The sequence below is a fragment of the Nomascus leucogenys genome, chromosome 11, assembly GCF_006542625.1.
Source record: "Nomascus leucogenys isolate Asia chromosome 11, Asia_NLE_v1, whole genome shotgun sequence".
In the NCBI taxonomy this organism is placed as follows: domain Eukaryota; kingdom Metazoa; phylum Chordata; class Mammalia; order Primates; family Hylobatidae; genus Nomascus; species Nomascus leucogenys.
The window spans coordinates 44,294,065-44,309,086 of NC_044391.1; the positions used below are offsets into that span (position 1 = coordinate 44,294,065).

General features: G+C 41.4%; 1 protein-coding gene across 1 annotated transcript; it reads right to left on the bottom strand.

Annotated features, from left to right (window-relative positions):
- Window positions 1–448: 448 nt before the first annotated feature.
- TOMM7 (translocase of outer mitochondrial membrane 7) lies at window positions 449–10,356 on the bottom strand. Its single transcript, XM_003252647.4, has 3 exons — window positions 10,167–10,356; window positions 5,486–5,534; window positions 449–663 (listed from the first exon to the last, which is right to left on the bottom strand). The coding sequence occupies exons 1-3, from the start codon at window positions 10,267–10,269 to the stop codon at window positions 648–650; spliced, it is 168 nt and encodes a 55-aa protein (XP_003252695.1). The 5' UTR covers window positions 10,270–10,356; the 3' UTR covers window positions 449–647.
- Window positions 10,357–15,022: the final 4,666 nt, after the last annotated feature.

Genomic DNA, 15,022 nt, shown 5'->3' on the forward strand with positions numbered 1-15,022 from the left:
TCCTAATATAACTGAGGGAAACTTTAGACTCACATTTAACCTACAAATAAATCACACAACTCTCCAGTGCCATTTCCATCCCCTAGCAACAGAGCCGCCAGGACCTTTATTTCTTGCAGTCAGAACTTTAATGCAGAGGAGGAAGTAACAGCTTGGTTTGTCACAAACTGAGAACTATCTGTATTCTTACTACCTCGGAATATCCTAGAAGGAGTTATTAATTCACTGCAAAGGGAAACTGTAATCCATATGTTAGGTCAATGGGCAGGAATTAACTTGGAAAATTTTTTTATATCGTGATCCGCCCGCCTCGGCCTCCTAAAGTTGGGATTTACAGGCGTAAATAGCACCTAGGTACATACATAAATTCCCTGTTTTGAAAAAGTACCAAAAGGCTTAATTTTTACCTGATAATCCTAGCATGTTCAATTCAAAAAAGACTCAAGCATAACATTGTTAAAAACATTTATTCTGATACATTCTATCATAAGTTAGTACAAGTTCCACTCTGCTACAGATGCATCTGTGAAGAGCCTTGTGCCATCCAACTAGTGACTGAATGACGTCCCATCTCTTATCCGAGCCAGAGCACACATCTTCCATGCTGTCCGCTGATTGCCTCCAAATCCAGAAGACCAAATAATCCTTTATCCCCAAAGTAGGCTAAAATGTTTGTGAAGAGGAGAAAGAAATTAAATTCTAAAATAAAAATCTTCTAGACATAACCTAAGACCTAGAAAATTTTATACATTTATGTTTGTTTCCTCATCAGAATTCAGTTATGAAAAGACAAGGATCAATCCCACTGAACAAACAAATTAAACATACAGAACTGTATTAAAATACACTTCTGAGCACAGTTACCTATCAGAAACAAAAACAAAAATGAGAGCAGACATAAAATGAAGTCAATCAAAAGGAAAACGATTACTGATTTCCATTAACAGGTAGGCCTGATAAACCCAGAAAACAAAGCTATCTCATTATTAGATGCAATATCAGTAATACTAAAATAACATTTATTGAATGGTTTCTGTGCATTAGACACTGAGGAAAGTTCACAACTCCCAACTACGATGCCTATTTTAATGTGCAAATTGAGGCTCTGAGATAGTTATATATGATTTAAGTGGGTACAGTGGGATGTGGCCTAAGTGCTCTTACAACCATTAAGTTCCTAGGGAGCAATTAGCCTCTACTTCCACCTCAACTAACTCTTACCCCAAACATTCCAGCCGCTAAGAAGCCCAAACTCCCAAATCATTTGCTGACTCCAACAGAGTCTAAGAAGGAGAAAATAGATGTTTCATTTGTAAATCCTGCTGCTTAAAAATGTAGCCCAGTTGAATAAAACTGCATTATTAAATGACAATGACATTTTGTAAAGTTTATTTTTAAAAAATATTTTCCCTGTGCCTAAGAAGAAAACACACATCTATTTCCAATTTTCAAATGTGTATTCAAATCTCCTCTTAAACCCTAAGTATTTTTGCACACAGTTAAGATATGAAAATAAATTATTGGCCAGGCATGATAGTTCATGCCTGTAATCCCAGCACTTTGGAGGCTGAGGTGGATGGATCTCCTGAGCCCACGAGTTCAAAATCAGCCTGCCAAACATGGTGAAACCCTGTCTCTTAAAAAAAAAAAAAAATACAAAAATTAGCCAGGCTTGGTGGTGCACACCTGTAATCCCAGCTACTCAGGAGGCTGAGGCAGGACAATCACTTGAACCTGGGAGGCGGAGGTTGCAGTGAGCCGAGATTGCACCATTGCATTCCAGCCTGGGCAACAGAGCAAGACTCCAACTCAAAAAAAAAAAAAAAAATTAGCCAGGCGTGGTGACACGTGCCTGCGGTCCTGGCTACTCGGGAGGCTGAGGTGTGAGGACCATCTGAGCTCAGGAGGTCCAGGCTGCAGTGAGCCGTGACTGTGCCACTGCACTCCAGCCTGGGTGACAGAAAAAAACACACAAAAAAAGATCTATGAAGGTCTCTTCTTCATTGGTAATGGGCGGCAAAAATATAAAAAGGAAATCTTGCTCAGCCTTATGCAGATAATGGAAATGATTCTCTTAACCTTGATATTCACATATTTTGCCTAATTGTAAAACATTTTGCCTAAATGTTTTACTAAGACACTGCCCCTTATATATTAAAGTACTTTTGAATAAGGCATTCATGCCAACCAACATTTGCTGACTACATACAATGAGTCATCCTGGGTGAAAGAAGATACACTATGATGAATGTGGTCCTAATCGCAAACAACCCAACAACTTGGCAAGGGAAACAAACTAGTAGATCATTAACTGTATTGTTTACATAAGTATGATATAAACAATAAATATATGCAGAAACAATAGACTTTATATCAATAAACAATACATTTTATGTTAATAAAAACCATAGCAGGTATAATTCTGTTCCTTTCAGAGTACAGATTAGGCAGCTCAGATCTCTCTAGTCACTCTTCCCAGTGCAGGGAGCACAGTACATGAAATTCCTTAACTGAGTAACCCTTTGCAGGCACTCACTCGATTCTTTCCTAAAACACAAATGCCTCTGGAAGGAAACCAGAAGATGCTCTTAATGAAGAAAAGAACAAGAGGGTTAGCACCAGGAAGGAGAGAAGCACTGAGAAGACAGTAAGATGAAGAAATGAAAAGCCGTAGGACAGGGATGCTTCATCTAGTTGTTGAAGGTTCAAATCTTGCTGGGATAAATGCAGCCCCAAAAAGGGACAACAGAAAGACACATTCTCTCCCCACTTCTGTATCCTAAATCACCCAGGGCACAAAAAAATGTTATTTCCTAGCATGCAGGTCCAGCCTAAAATTTGTACAAGATGCAATGCTTTCTCAATTCCTGTCCAAAGGACCACCAAGACGGCCAGGTGCTGTGGCTCATGCTTGTAATCCTAGCACATTGGGAGGCCCAGGTGGGAGGACTGCTTGAGCCCAGAAGTTCGAGACCAGACTGGGCAACACAGTGAGACCTTGTCTCTACAAAAAAAACTAAAGTAAAATAAAAAAAAAAACCCACAGAAGACCATCAAGAGATGAGGGTCATTAGTTAATTCAATGCTTGTTCAGCAACTACTTTAGGTGCTTATGAGACAAAATATATTATAGCTACAAGCATAATACAAGGCAGAGAATGACAGATACAAAAGGATACTATGGGGCTGGGTGCAGTGGCCCATGCCTATAATCCCAGCACTTCGGGAGGTTGAGGCAGGATCACTTGATCCCAGGAGTTTGAGACCAGACTAGGCAACAGGGAGAGATCCTGCCTCTATAAACATTAAAAGGAAAAAAAGAACCTATGGAAACACAAAAAACAGAGTAGTTTTAGCTAGGAGAAAAGAAGGAAGAGATTTACGAAGTGGCGACATTTGAGATCGGGCTTTTCTAGAAGCAGATTTCCATCCAGTGGATACTAAGGGGAAAAAGCATTCCAGGCTGAGGGAGCACAAGCATAGGGGCAAAGGCATAAAAATATACATAGTTTATTCTGGGACTTAGCATGCAGTATCATATAGCTAGAGCACTGTTTTCATAAGGAAATGGGGATAAAAAAGATGACACTGAAAAGATTAAAAATTACTATTAATAGTTTACTGATCACATATTACTGGACAAGTACTGCTAATACTTTATATATAATATTCTTATTCAATGCTCATGGCTACCTTATTAGGTAGGTATTATTATCCCCAACTGACAAAAAGGGGAGATGACAGCTTAGAAAGGTTAGTGGCTTCTTGGAGGAAGGTATTTGATGATAATTTCCAATACTTGGAAAATGTCCACACAGCTTGACTCAGTAGTCCTCTCTTATGTTTCCCAAGGTAATGTTTCTCTAAGCAAATAACTGGTCTAAGGCCAAGGCCACTCAACTAGTAGGCAGCAGATACATTACCTCAATCCCTATTTTACAGAAAAGGAAATTGATAGATCAAAGAGTAAGGGCTAAGAAAAATGGACTTAGTGGGGAATCTGAAAACAGTTTCTAAAAGTCATGCCATAAACAGTTAAAGGAAGAGAAAGAGGTGAAGAAGGTAGTGTGTGAAGATCATTTGTTGAAAAAATTTATCAGGGAAAACAGAATAACTGCAGAAGTGAACAATTTGAAGGCACATATTGTAGTACCCTTTGAGAATAAAGAAGACCTTCCTCTGAAAATGAAGAGAGCAGCAAGGCAGATGTGGTGGAGGAAATTCATATCAGATGGCATTGTGCTAAGTAAAGGAAGACGTAAAATTACTTGGGGAAGGCCACATGACCCAGTGGAAAGAATGTGAGCTTTGGAAATAGAACATATTTCACCACCTACTGACTGTATAACCTGCTCTGAAGGACTGAAGTGACAACTAGACACATTGTGTAACCAGTACCTAAAGCAGTGTAGGTGATAGTGACACACAGTAGGTGATAGTGAATATTTTCTGCCCAGTCTAGAAAAACATGGCTCAGAGTAAAAGTTCGAAGAAAATGAATGAAGCCCTAGAATAGTCAGTGAAAAGTCTGTGAGGGCAACCCACAAGAGATGTCTGAGACAGGATCAAGCAGAAATCCGATTCACTAGTGTGCAGTAGTCATGGTCATCATAGTGCCACAAGTATCAGTTGTTCTTCCAGAGCAAACCTGCCTGTTTGAGATTATACCTATACATATAATTTTCATAAGCATGCACATATATGCATACATATGTATATGAATATGTATACTGTGTGTGTGAAGTTTTCACAAGTGCTTACACATACCGGAAAGATCATTTCTGAGAAAGGAATTTGACAGTCAAGAGCCATAAATGCTCATACTTTATTAATCGCATGACAATTTATAAGGAAATCAAAATCTATAAGAGCTATGTATACACAAATGTTAATTATTTACTTTTTTTTTTTTTTTGGTAGAGATGGGTCTTGCTATGTTGCCCAGGCTGGTCTTGAACTCCTAGCCTCAAACAATCCTCCCAGGATCTTCCCACCTTGGCTTTCCAGAGTGCTGAGATTACAGGTGTGAGCCACCACACCCTGCCCAAATGTTAATTATATTGTTATACAAAATACTGAAAAATTGAAAAACCTACTTAAACCGCAACTGGAAAATATATGGGATAGCAACTCAAATTTTAGGTGAAAACAAAATCCTGCATACCCTTGTCAGAATGATATAAAAGGTTGTATTCATCTGAATGAGGATAAGATGGGAATATGAGAAATTTAAAACAGTTCGTATTTTAAAGTGGTAGGATAATAAATTCTTTTTCTGTTAAAATATGCTTCATTGTAGTTATAACATGGTAAATACAAATTAGGAGGGGGAAGAGAAAGCAGTTGCAGTTTTCCAATAGCCCAAAGCTATACTGACCGATAAAGCTCCATTTCAAGGCCTGCCACTATTACTCTTTTATATCTTAGTGATTCAGTACTACTGTATGAACATTTGCCCTGAAATGTTTAGTTTTAAGAGCAGTACCTCAAAACAGTTGGTTCAGGCATTCCAGGATCTGCACCCCTCTTAAATCCTGAATCAAGGAAGACAGAAGAGAAAAAATATTAATTAAAACCCCAGCAGACAAAACATTTACAATCAAGACTTTTTCTTCTTTGTAATCCAACCTAGGATAGCTAGAATGATATCTAGACCAACCAGCACTATCTAAATTTACCTACGCTACAGAAGTCTCTAATCTTCATTAGAGTATGAAATTATGTCCAGGACTAATCAGTAGGAAGAACAAGCTATCTTATTCCTTTCTTTTGGAGACAGAGTCTCACTCTGTCACCCAGGCTGGAGTGCTGTGGCATGATCTCGGCTCACTACAACCCCTGTCACCTCTGCCTCCCAGGCTCAAGCTATTCGCCTGTCTCAGCCTCCTGAGTAGCTAGGATTACACGCACGTGCTGCCACGCCCAGCTAAATTTTTTTGTATTTTTAGTAGAGACAGGTTCTCACCATGTTGGCCAGGCTGGTCTCAAACTCCTGACCTCAAATGATCCACCTGCCTCGACTTTCCAAAGTGTTGAGATTACAGGTGTGAACCACCATGCCCAGACGAAAACAAACAACTTTTTCAGTGAGCCACTGCACACGGCCATTATTCCTATTTATATACACAATTGGCACAGTTGCCCTTAGCATGTTCTATCTTTCATTATTAGTCATTTACCCAGAAATATGATACCACAACTCCCAAATTATACTGGATGAAAGACTATGAAGAGCAAAATGATTTTTGGAAAAACACACAACTATACTTTTTAATTTTTTTAGAGACAAGGTTTCACTATACAGTTCAAGGCTGGTCTTGAACTCCTGGGCTCAAGTGATCAGCCTCCTCAGCCTCCCAAAGTGCTGGGATTACAGGCGTGAACCACCATGCCTGGAGGAAAAACTACTGAACTTTTTAAAAAACACAACTGAGGATATTTTATCCCCCATAAACCTCTTTTTATAAAACAAAGACCAATGATAGAAAAACGACGGGTGGAGGGCGGGGGGGCAGGGGATGGATCATCCAATACTTATTATTTAACAACTTAATTAAATCAACTCGTTACAAGTATGGTTAAGTATTATCTTTTACCATTTAAAATATATTTATAAATTAACCTGATGACATGTATGTTCACTTGCTGAAGCAACTGACTAAGTTAGAGAGGTTTCAAGAACTATGAAGGGTCTGCAATTTTATCTTATTTAAAAGATAACAAAAAATAGTATGTGTAATAGGGAATAAAAGTTAATATGTAAAAAAAAATCTTGTGACTTAGACCATTAAAATAAATAAAAGATAACGAACTGGCCTGCCAATTTCACAGATGTTGGTATAAACACTATTCTTTTTTTTTTTTGAGATGGAGTCTCGCTCTGTCACCAGGCTGGAGTGTAGTGGTATGATCTCAGCTCACTGCAACCTTCGCCTGCTCCTGGGTTCAAGCGATTCTCCTGCCTCAGCCTCCTGAGTAGCTGGGATTACAGGCTTGCGCCACTACACCCAGCTAATTTTTGTATTTTTAGTAGAGACAGAGTTTCTCCATGTTGGTCAGCCTGGTCTCGAACTCCTGACCTCTGGTGATCCGCTGCCCCAGCCTCCTGCACATGTGGTGGATTGCACTGCAGATTAACTGGAGTTTAGGGAACAAGAGTCTTTTATAATGGCCTGTAAGCACGTCTCCCTTTGTTCTGGCTGGAGGTACTATTTTCCAAGGCTGTTTGTTCTACAAACACCCTCAAAAGATAATATGGAACAAAGGGTCATCAGAGCCTCTGCTTATAAGATGTGCAGAAATGCAAGAGACCATGGAGAATTGTCTTCCAACAAGTGGCTCATTAAAACTCTTTTGTTAGTAAATGTCCAGACAGATTCTCTATTATCGTGTCACTGCTTGTCATATTTTATAGTACTATACTCCCTGAAGCACTGAAAGTTATGATTGAACCTAAATTACATACAAAGTTAAATCTGCAGTTGCTGGTTTTAGTGAGAGTTGAGGTGGAGGAAGTAAAAGAACAACCTGGAGCCAGGTGTGGTGGCCCATTCCTATAATCCCAGCACTTTGGGAGGCCAAGATCGGAAGATCACTTGAAGCCAGAAGTTCAAGCCCACCAGCCTGGGTAACACAGCAAGACCCTGTCTCTATTTCAACGTGGGAACTGGTTTAGACATAAAATTAAATATACAGCATAAAGGAAAAGACAATGATAGACAAGTACCGGAAAGATAACCTTAACACCAATCTCATATAACTTGAATTGAATGTTGGGGTGAAAATCACCATAACGGTAGTCCTAGGAAGGGAATATAGCCAGTGTGCATAAAAAGAAAAATAAACTCTAGTATGGAAAAGGAATGCATTATCCACTCTTAGACGAAAGCCCCCTGGCATGCAGATTGCAGCAATCAGCTACAGCTTTCTAGCAATAGAAACCGAATCTCAAAACAGGGAGGAGGAGGGAATAGTAGATGAAAAGACTTACAGAGAAGCAAAAAACCACAGGGACACAAAAAGCAAGAGCATGCTAAAATAGGACCTCGCATAGGCAGTGAAAAAAGAAGGTGGCACAAAGAAGGGGAAGAATCAAGCTTCCACACCTCTCTTAGCTAAAAGGGGAGCTAGTCCCAGTGTTTGACCAGCCAGAGTGGGCCCTTCTATCAGTAAGTGAAAGAAGTGAGTGGGGGGGGAGGTGCTGCAAGAATAGTGGGGACAACACCAACTGTTATATTTACTCTAATCCTTGATACCCACACAAAGTCACTAAAATCTAGAAAAGTAATGTTTTTTTAAAAAATTGCGCCGAGAATAAGGGAGAAAAACGTCTTTTTAAGTTCTATAATCCCAGGTTATCAGTTGGCTTGCAACTCATGGAGAAATAGAAACCACAGCTGCTTAGTACAGAGTGTACTTTATCTTATACAATGCATGACACCTAAATTAAACAGGAAGCAGCACCTTGTTAAAACCATAGCATTTTAAAATGTGAAACTGAGTTTTAGAATTGTCAAACTATATGCTCAAACTGACACAGATGGGATGAAAAACCTGCTCTTTACCTTTCACCGAACTGCCTAAGTGGGGCAGTAAAATTAAAAAGAAAAAACTTGGCCGGGCGCGGTGGCTCACGCCTGTAATCCCAGAACTTTGGGAGGCCGAGGCGGGCGGATCAAGAGGTTAGGAGATCGTGACCATCCTGGCTAACACAGTGAAACCCCGTCTCTAGTAAAAATACAAAAAATTAGCCGGGCATGGTGGCGGGCGCTGTAGTCCCAGCTACTCAGGAGGCTGAGGCAGGAGAATGGCGTGAACCCGGGAGGCGGAGCTTGCAGTGAGCTGAGATCACAACATTGCACTCCAGCCTGGGCGACAGAGCCAGACTCCGTCTCAAAAAAAAAAAAAAAAAAAAAAAAAAGAAAAAGAAAAAACTACAGCCTGGCCGCAGTGATTCACACTTGTAATCCCAGCACTTTGTGAGGCCGCGCGCGGGGCGGGGGCCGGCGGGAGGGGAGGTAGCTAACTTGAGGCCAGGAGTTTGAGGCCAGCCTGGCCAACATAGCAAAACCCCGTCTCTACTAAAAATATAAACATTAGCCGCGAGCGGTGGCTGCAAGTCTGTAATCACAGCTACTCGGGAGGCTAAGGGGGAAAGATCGCTTGATCCTGAGGCAGATTGCGGTGGGCAGAGATCGCGCCACTACACTCCAGCCTGGGGACATAGCGAGACTATGTCTTAAATGAGAAAAAAGGAAAAAAAAAAAAAAGAGAAGACAGAAAAGAAAAAACTACAGAATAGGTCCCAGTCTGCAACCCTAACTGAAAAATATTAATAAATCCTTGTAGTAAGTGACCGAGCCTGTTGGCACGAGCCTGTAGTCCCAGCCTCTTGGGAGACTGAGGTGGAAAGATCGCTATAGCACAGGAGTCGGAGGTTGCAATGAGCCGGGATAGGGCCACTGCACTCCAGTCTGGGTGACAGAGCGAGACTCTGTCTCAAAAACAAAAACCAAAAAAACCCCAAATCCTTTAAGCACCCTATAGTGGTTAAGACTATGGGCTCTGATGCCCATAACTCCCTCAGTCAGCATAGCTGTGCGACCTTGGCAAAAAAGTTTCTTCTCTACGGCTGTTTCCTCACCTGTAAAATGGGGGTAGTAATAGAAATCATCCAAACCCTTCACTGTACAGGTAAGAAAGCAGAGGCATCCAACGACTATTATTATAATCATGCTTTCAATGGCAGTGGTACTTTCACGAGATGTCTCGATTCCCTGAACAGGACTCTTTCCACTTAGGACCACATGGAGCGGTGACGAAAACACCCCGAGAACCACCTAGTGCTAAAGAGTGGATTAGTCACTTTCACATCCACTGGGGTCATCCAACCCTCCCAACAACCCCGAGAAGTATGACCTCCACTTTAAGGATGCAAAAATAGAAAAGGAGGGATTGTAAGAGTGCTTAAAGGCCATGCAACTATAAAGCGATAGAACGGGATCTCGAACTCAGGTTAGATCTGCCCCCCTTGACCAGACAGCCTCAGGGGCCGTGCACGGCGGTGTTCCCTGTTTTTCTCTCCCTCCCCCGATGGCCAAAAATGGGGCTGCTGTCTCCGCCATCCCCTTCCCTCCAGTCACTTTCCCGGTTCTTCTCCCACTGACCCAGGTAAATCACAAGAGGGATAAAGCCCCAGCGAATGGCAAACTGGCCCCCCTTGAAGAGCTGCTGTAGTCTCTGCTTGGCCTCTTTGCTCAGCTTCACCATGGCGACGGCCGTGCGGCGCAGGGAGGACCCCTTACAGCAACCACCGCGTCGGGAATCCGCAAGGGAAAGGAGGTGCGCAGGCGCCACACACGGCCTTTACGGCAGGAGTCGTGAGCGTCGCCAGCAGAGGTCGTAATTCATCGCCTTTAACCTTCCCTGCTCTTCCGCCTCGCCGCCAGTAGTAGGCGCGTGCGTGGTTGCGATCATGGCTGGCTGTAACTTCGCGTTTCTGTTATCCACTTTTAAAGCGCATCTTCAGGTGTTCCTTCCTTCTCATAGAAGGAACATTAATTAAATTCAGAGGGACTGGGTTTTAGTCCCAACTGTTATTCTTACTGGCTGTGTAACCGTGGACAAGTTATTTAACTTCTCAGAATCAGGTTGTTTGTTCAAACCTGAGGTTGAAATGCAAAAAGGTTACGAAGTGACACTCAGTAGGGCCCGAATCCATGTTTTCTTTGATCCCAATCTTTTTAAAAAATTTTTTTTAATTACTTGCCAACATTTTAGAATTCGGGAAATCTCACATGAAATTCTGGACTTTTGAAGCTGAGAAATTCCATTGCAACAATCAAGGAGACTAAATAGGAAATGACACTTCTGTTTGGCCATCTTGCCCTCATTGGTTTAGAATGGCAGTGGTTCTCAACCCTGGCTGCACATTAGAATCACTTTAGGAGAGGTAAAACCATACTCACGCTGGAGACCTACTCCTAGAAATTCTGATGAGTTTGGGGCTGGGAAATGGCCATTGATCTGCCTTTGAAGTTCCCCAAGTGATTCCCAACCTCTGATGTAATAAATTTCTGGCTGCTGTCGTATTTGAGGTTTGACCCCCCAGGTCTAAGACTTAATTGATTTTTAAGGCTGTAAGACATTTCTAAGGCTTTGACTTTTTCATGCCTCATTCTGAAGGTATGTAGTCGTTTTCTGTGCCCAGTGGCTGTGCCCCTGAAAATTTCCCCTTGCTGACCTCTGTGGCTTGCGCCTGTAGTTCTGGCTATTTGGGAGGCTGAGGCGGGAGGACCGCTTGAGTTTGATGCTGCAGTGAGCTGTGATTGGGCCACTTGCTGTAAGCTCCCAAAGGGTTCACTTTGCCCGCTGCCTGGACAGAGCCGATTGATCAACACAGGGGAATTACAATAAAGTGTAATTCACGCAGAGCTGGCTGTGCAGGAGACCAGAGTTTTATTATTACTCAAATCAGTATCCCATAGCGTTCAGGGATCAGAGTTTTTAAGGACGATTTGGTGCGTGGGGAGACAGCCAGTAAGTCGGAAGTGCTGATTGGTTGGGTCAGAGATGAAATCACAGGGAGTGGAAGCTGTCTTGCACTGCGTCAGTTCCTGGGTTGGGGCCACAAGATCAGATGAGCCAGTTTGCCTATCTGGGTGGTGCCAGCTGATCCATTTTGCAGGCTCTGCAAAGTATCTCAAGCACTGATATTAGGCTTTACAATAGTGTTATTCCCAGGAGCAATTTGGGAAGGGTCAGAATCTTAGTTCCTGGGTTGGGACCACAAGATCAGATGAGCCAGTTTACCGATCTGGGTGGTGCCAGCTGATCCATTTTGCAGGGTCTGCAAAATATCTCAAACACTGATGTTAGGCTTTACAATAGTGTTGTTATCCCCAGGAGCAATTTGGGGAGGGTCGGAATCTTGTAGCCTACAGCTGAATGCCTCCTAAACTGTAATGTCTAATCTTTTGGCTAATCTGTTGGCCTGTATACCAAACCTGCACATGCACTCCCTGAAACTAAAGTGAAAGTTGGAAAGAGAAAAAAAAAAAGAAATAGTTTCTGTTTTGGTGGAGCTCAGATAACAACAGCAAGGGACAATATAATGACTAAAAGCACAAACCAACTGTGTGATCTTTGATCAATTATTTAATATCTCTGAATCTCAGTTTCCTTATCTGTAAAATGAAGCCAACTATATATATTTAAATCCTTACAAAAATTAGTAAAATAAGCTATAATGCAATGCAATCTTACAAATTCCTGTAAGGATTAAAAGAATATTTTTTAGGCAAGAAGGGGATTTGTTTTGGGAAACGGCTGTTGTCATCTTTGTTTTAAGCTATAAACTAAAAGTTCCTTCCAAAGTTAGTTCAGCCTATGCCCAGGAGTGAGTGAACAAGGACAGCTTGGAGGTTAGAAGCAAGATGGAGTTGGTGATGTCAGATGTCTTTCGCCGTCTCAGTTATAATTTTACAGTGGCAGTTTCATCACTACAATCCAGCCTGGGCAACAGAGTGAGACCACATCTTTAAATACAAGAAAAAAAATTCACCTCATATTATGGTATTCTTCTGCTAGGCTCATCATCATGAATAATAACAACCTGTGTCTACTATGCCTGTCACTGTGTTAAGTGCTGAAAAATAGTTCTTTTTTTTTTTTGAGATGGAGTCGCCCAGGCTGGAGTGCAGTGGCGTGCTCTGGGTTCACTGCAAGCTCCGCCTGCCGGGTTCACGCCATTCTCCTGCCTCAGCCTCCCAAATAGCTGGGACTACAGGCGCCCACCACCACGCCCAGCTAATTTTTTGTACTTTTTTTTTTTTTTTAAGTAGAGATGGGGGTTTCACCGTGTTAGCCAGGATGGTCTTGATTTCCTGACCTTGTGATCTGCCTGCCTCGGCCTCCCAAAGTTCTGGGATTACAGGTGTTAGCCACCGCGCCCAGCTGAAAAATAGTTCTTTTAATCCTTACAAGAATTTGTAAGATTGCACTACATTACAGCTTATTTTACTAATTCTTGTAAGGATATATATGGCTTCATTTTACAGATAAGGAAACTGAGATTCAGAGATATTAAATAATTGATAAAAGATCACACAGTTGGTTGCTCTTAGTCATTATATTGTCCCTTGCTGTTATCCGAGCTCCTCCAAAACAGAAGCTATTTCTTTTTTTTTTTTCTTTCCAACTTTTACTTTAGTTTCAGAGAGTGCATGTGCAGGTTTGGTATATGGGTAAATTGCATGTTGCGGGGGTTTGGTTGCACAGTTTATTTTCTCACCCAGGCTATAAGCATAGTACCTGATAGGTAGTTTTTGGATCCTCACCCTCTTCCCTCCCTCAAGTAGGCCCCCATGTATATTGCTCCCTTCTTAGTGTCCATGTATTCAATGCAGAAACTGTTTCTTTCTCATCTTTTTATTTAAATACCTGATACATAGTAAGAATGCAGTGAATGTAGCACTTATCCTGCCAGTTGGGCTAAAAATACCAGTCATTTGCCTTCCTCAAACATTCATTGAGCCTTATTATATGCTAGGCACTAGAGATAATAAGATTTTTTTTTAAGCTGCCCTTAAGAATATCATGGTTGAATGGAGAAACACGAGTAAACAGATGATTCCAATGTAATGTGAATATATATACTAAGTCCCACGATAAAGTTATGCTCAAAATTTGACCGAAAGGCAGAAGAAAGACAACTAACACTGCCTAGGGGAGTCAGGGAACTTTTGAAGAACCCCATGCAGTTAAACTAGAAAGAGGAGTAAATTTGAAAACCATTAAGAAGGTGAAATCAGCAGGACTTGTTGGCCAAATGAATATGAAGCGCAACATTGAAAGAAGTAGTCAAGGATGACTGTCAAGTTTTGAGCTTGTGTAACATACTGGGTTAATCTTACTCCTTGACCTCCACAAAGTCTAAATTATATAGATTTGATCCAGGACAGGTGAGCCCTAAAGTAAGTCTTAGCCTGTGGGTTCTTGGCTTTACCCAGAGAAGAATTCAAGGCCAAGCTGGTGGTAAAATAAAACAGCTTTATTAAAGAGGTGTTACGGCTCCATGACTGCTCCTGCAGAAATAGCAGCTCAGGGCAGTTTTTCAGTCATATTTATACTTACTTTTAATTACATGTAGATTAAGGGAGAGTTTATTCAGTAATTTCTAGGGAAGGGGTAGTAACGTTTGGGTTGTCAGGTCACTGCCATAGAAAGGGGTGATAGCGCCCCAGTGTTACCATGGCAATAGTAAACTGACATGGCACATGGCACACATGACACATGGCACACTGGGAGATGTGACTTATGGAAAACTGCTTCCACCCTGTCCCTGTTTTAGCTAGTCCTCAATTTTGTCCAGTGTCCAAGCCCTGCCTCTGGAGCTCAGTCCTGCCTCCCACCTCACAATAGAGATTCACCTCTACAGTAATTCCCACACATAGAGTTGGAAATGGAGACAACATTACAATGGCCAAAGGTATGTTATATTCCTCGGATACATTTCTTGTTGAAGGAAAACAGGTTGAGAACCTCTCTTCTATTCTTGATGTGCCCTCCTAGTTCAGGTCCTTATAGCCTAAACTATAATAGCTGGAAGCTATCTGGTCTACCAGTCTCTAGTCTCCACTTTTGCTATATACTCTATACACTATAGTTAAGATCAGGCTTCTAAATTATTGCTTTGCTCATGTCACTCCCCTTTTCAAACACCTCCAGTGAGTTACCAAGGGCTACCTCCCTATATCTGTTCATCTTCTGAAAATAAGCGTACTTCTCAGAATATTATTGTGAGAAATAAAAAAGTTAATATATAAAAGATCTTTGCAAATTTTAGAGTATTAGATACATAGTAAGTAACATCATAGTCAATGATAAAAGATAGTACCCAGAAAATGCTAAATGAGTGGCATCAACAAAAAAAAGTTAAATGTGTTAAGAGGGGAGAGCTAGACTTATGAGCTGAAATACTCAGGAAAAACTTCACAGAGATCATAGTTGGTCTTGACGAGTG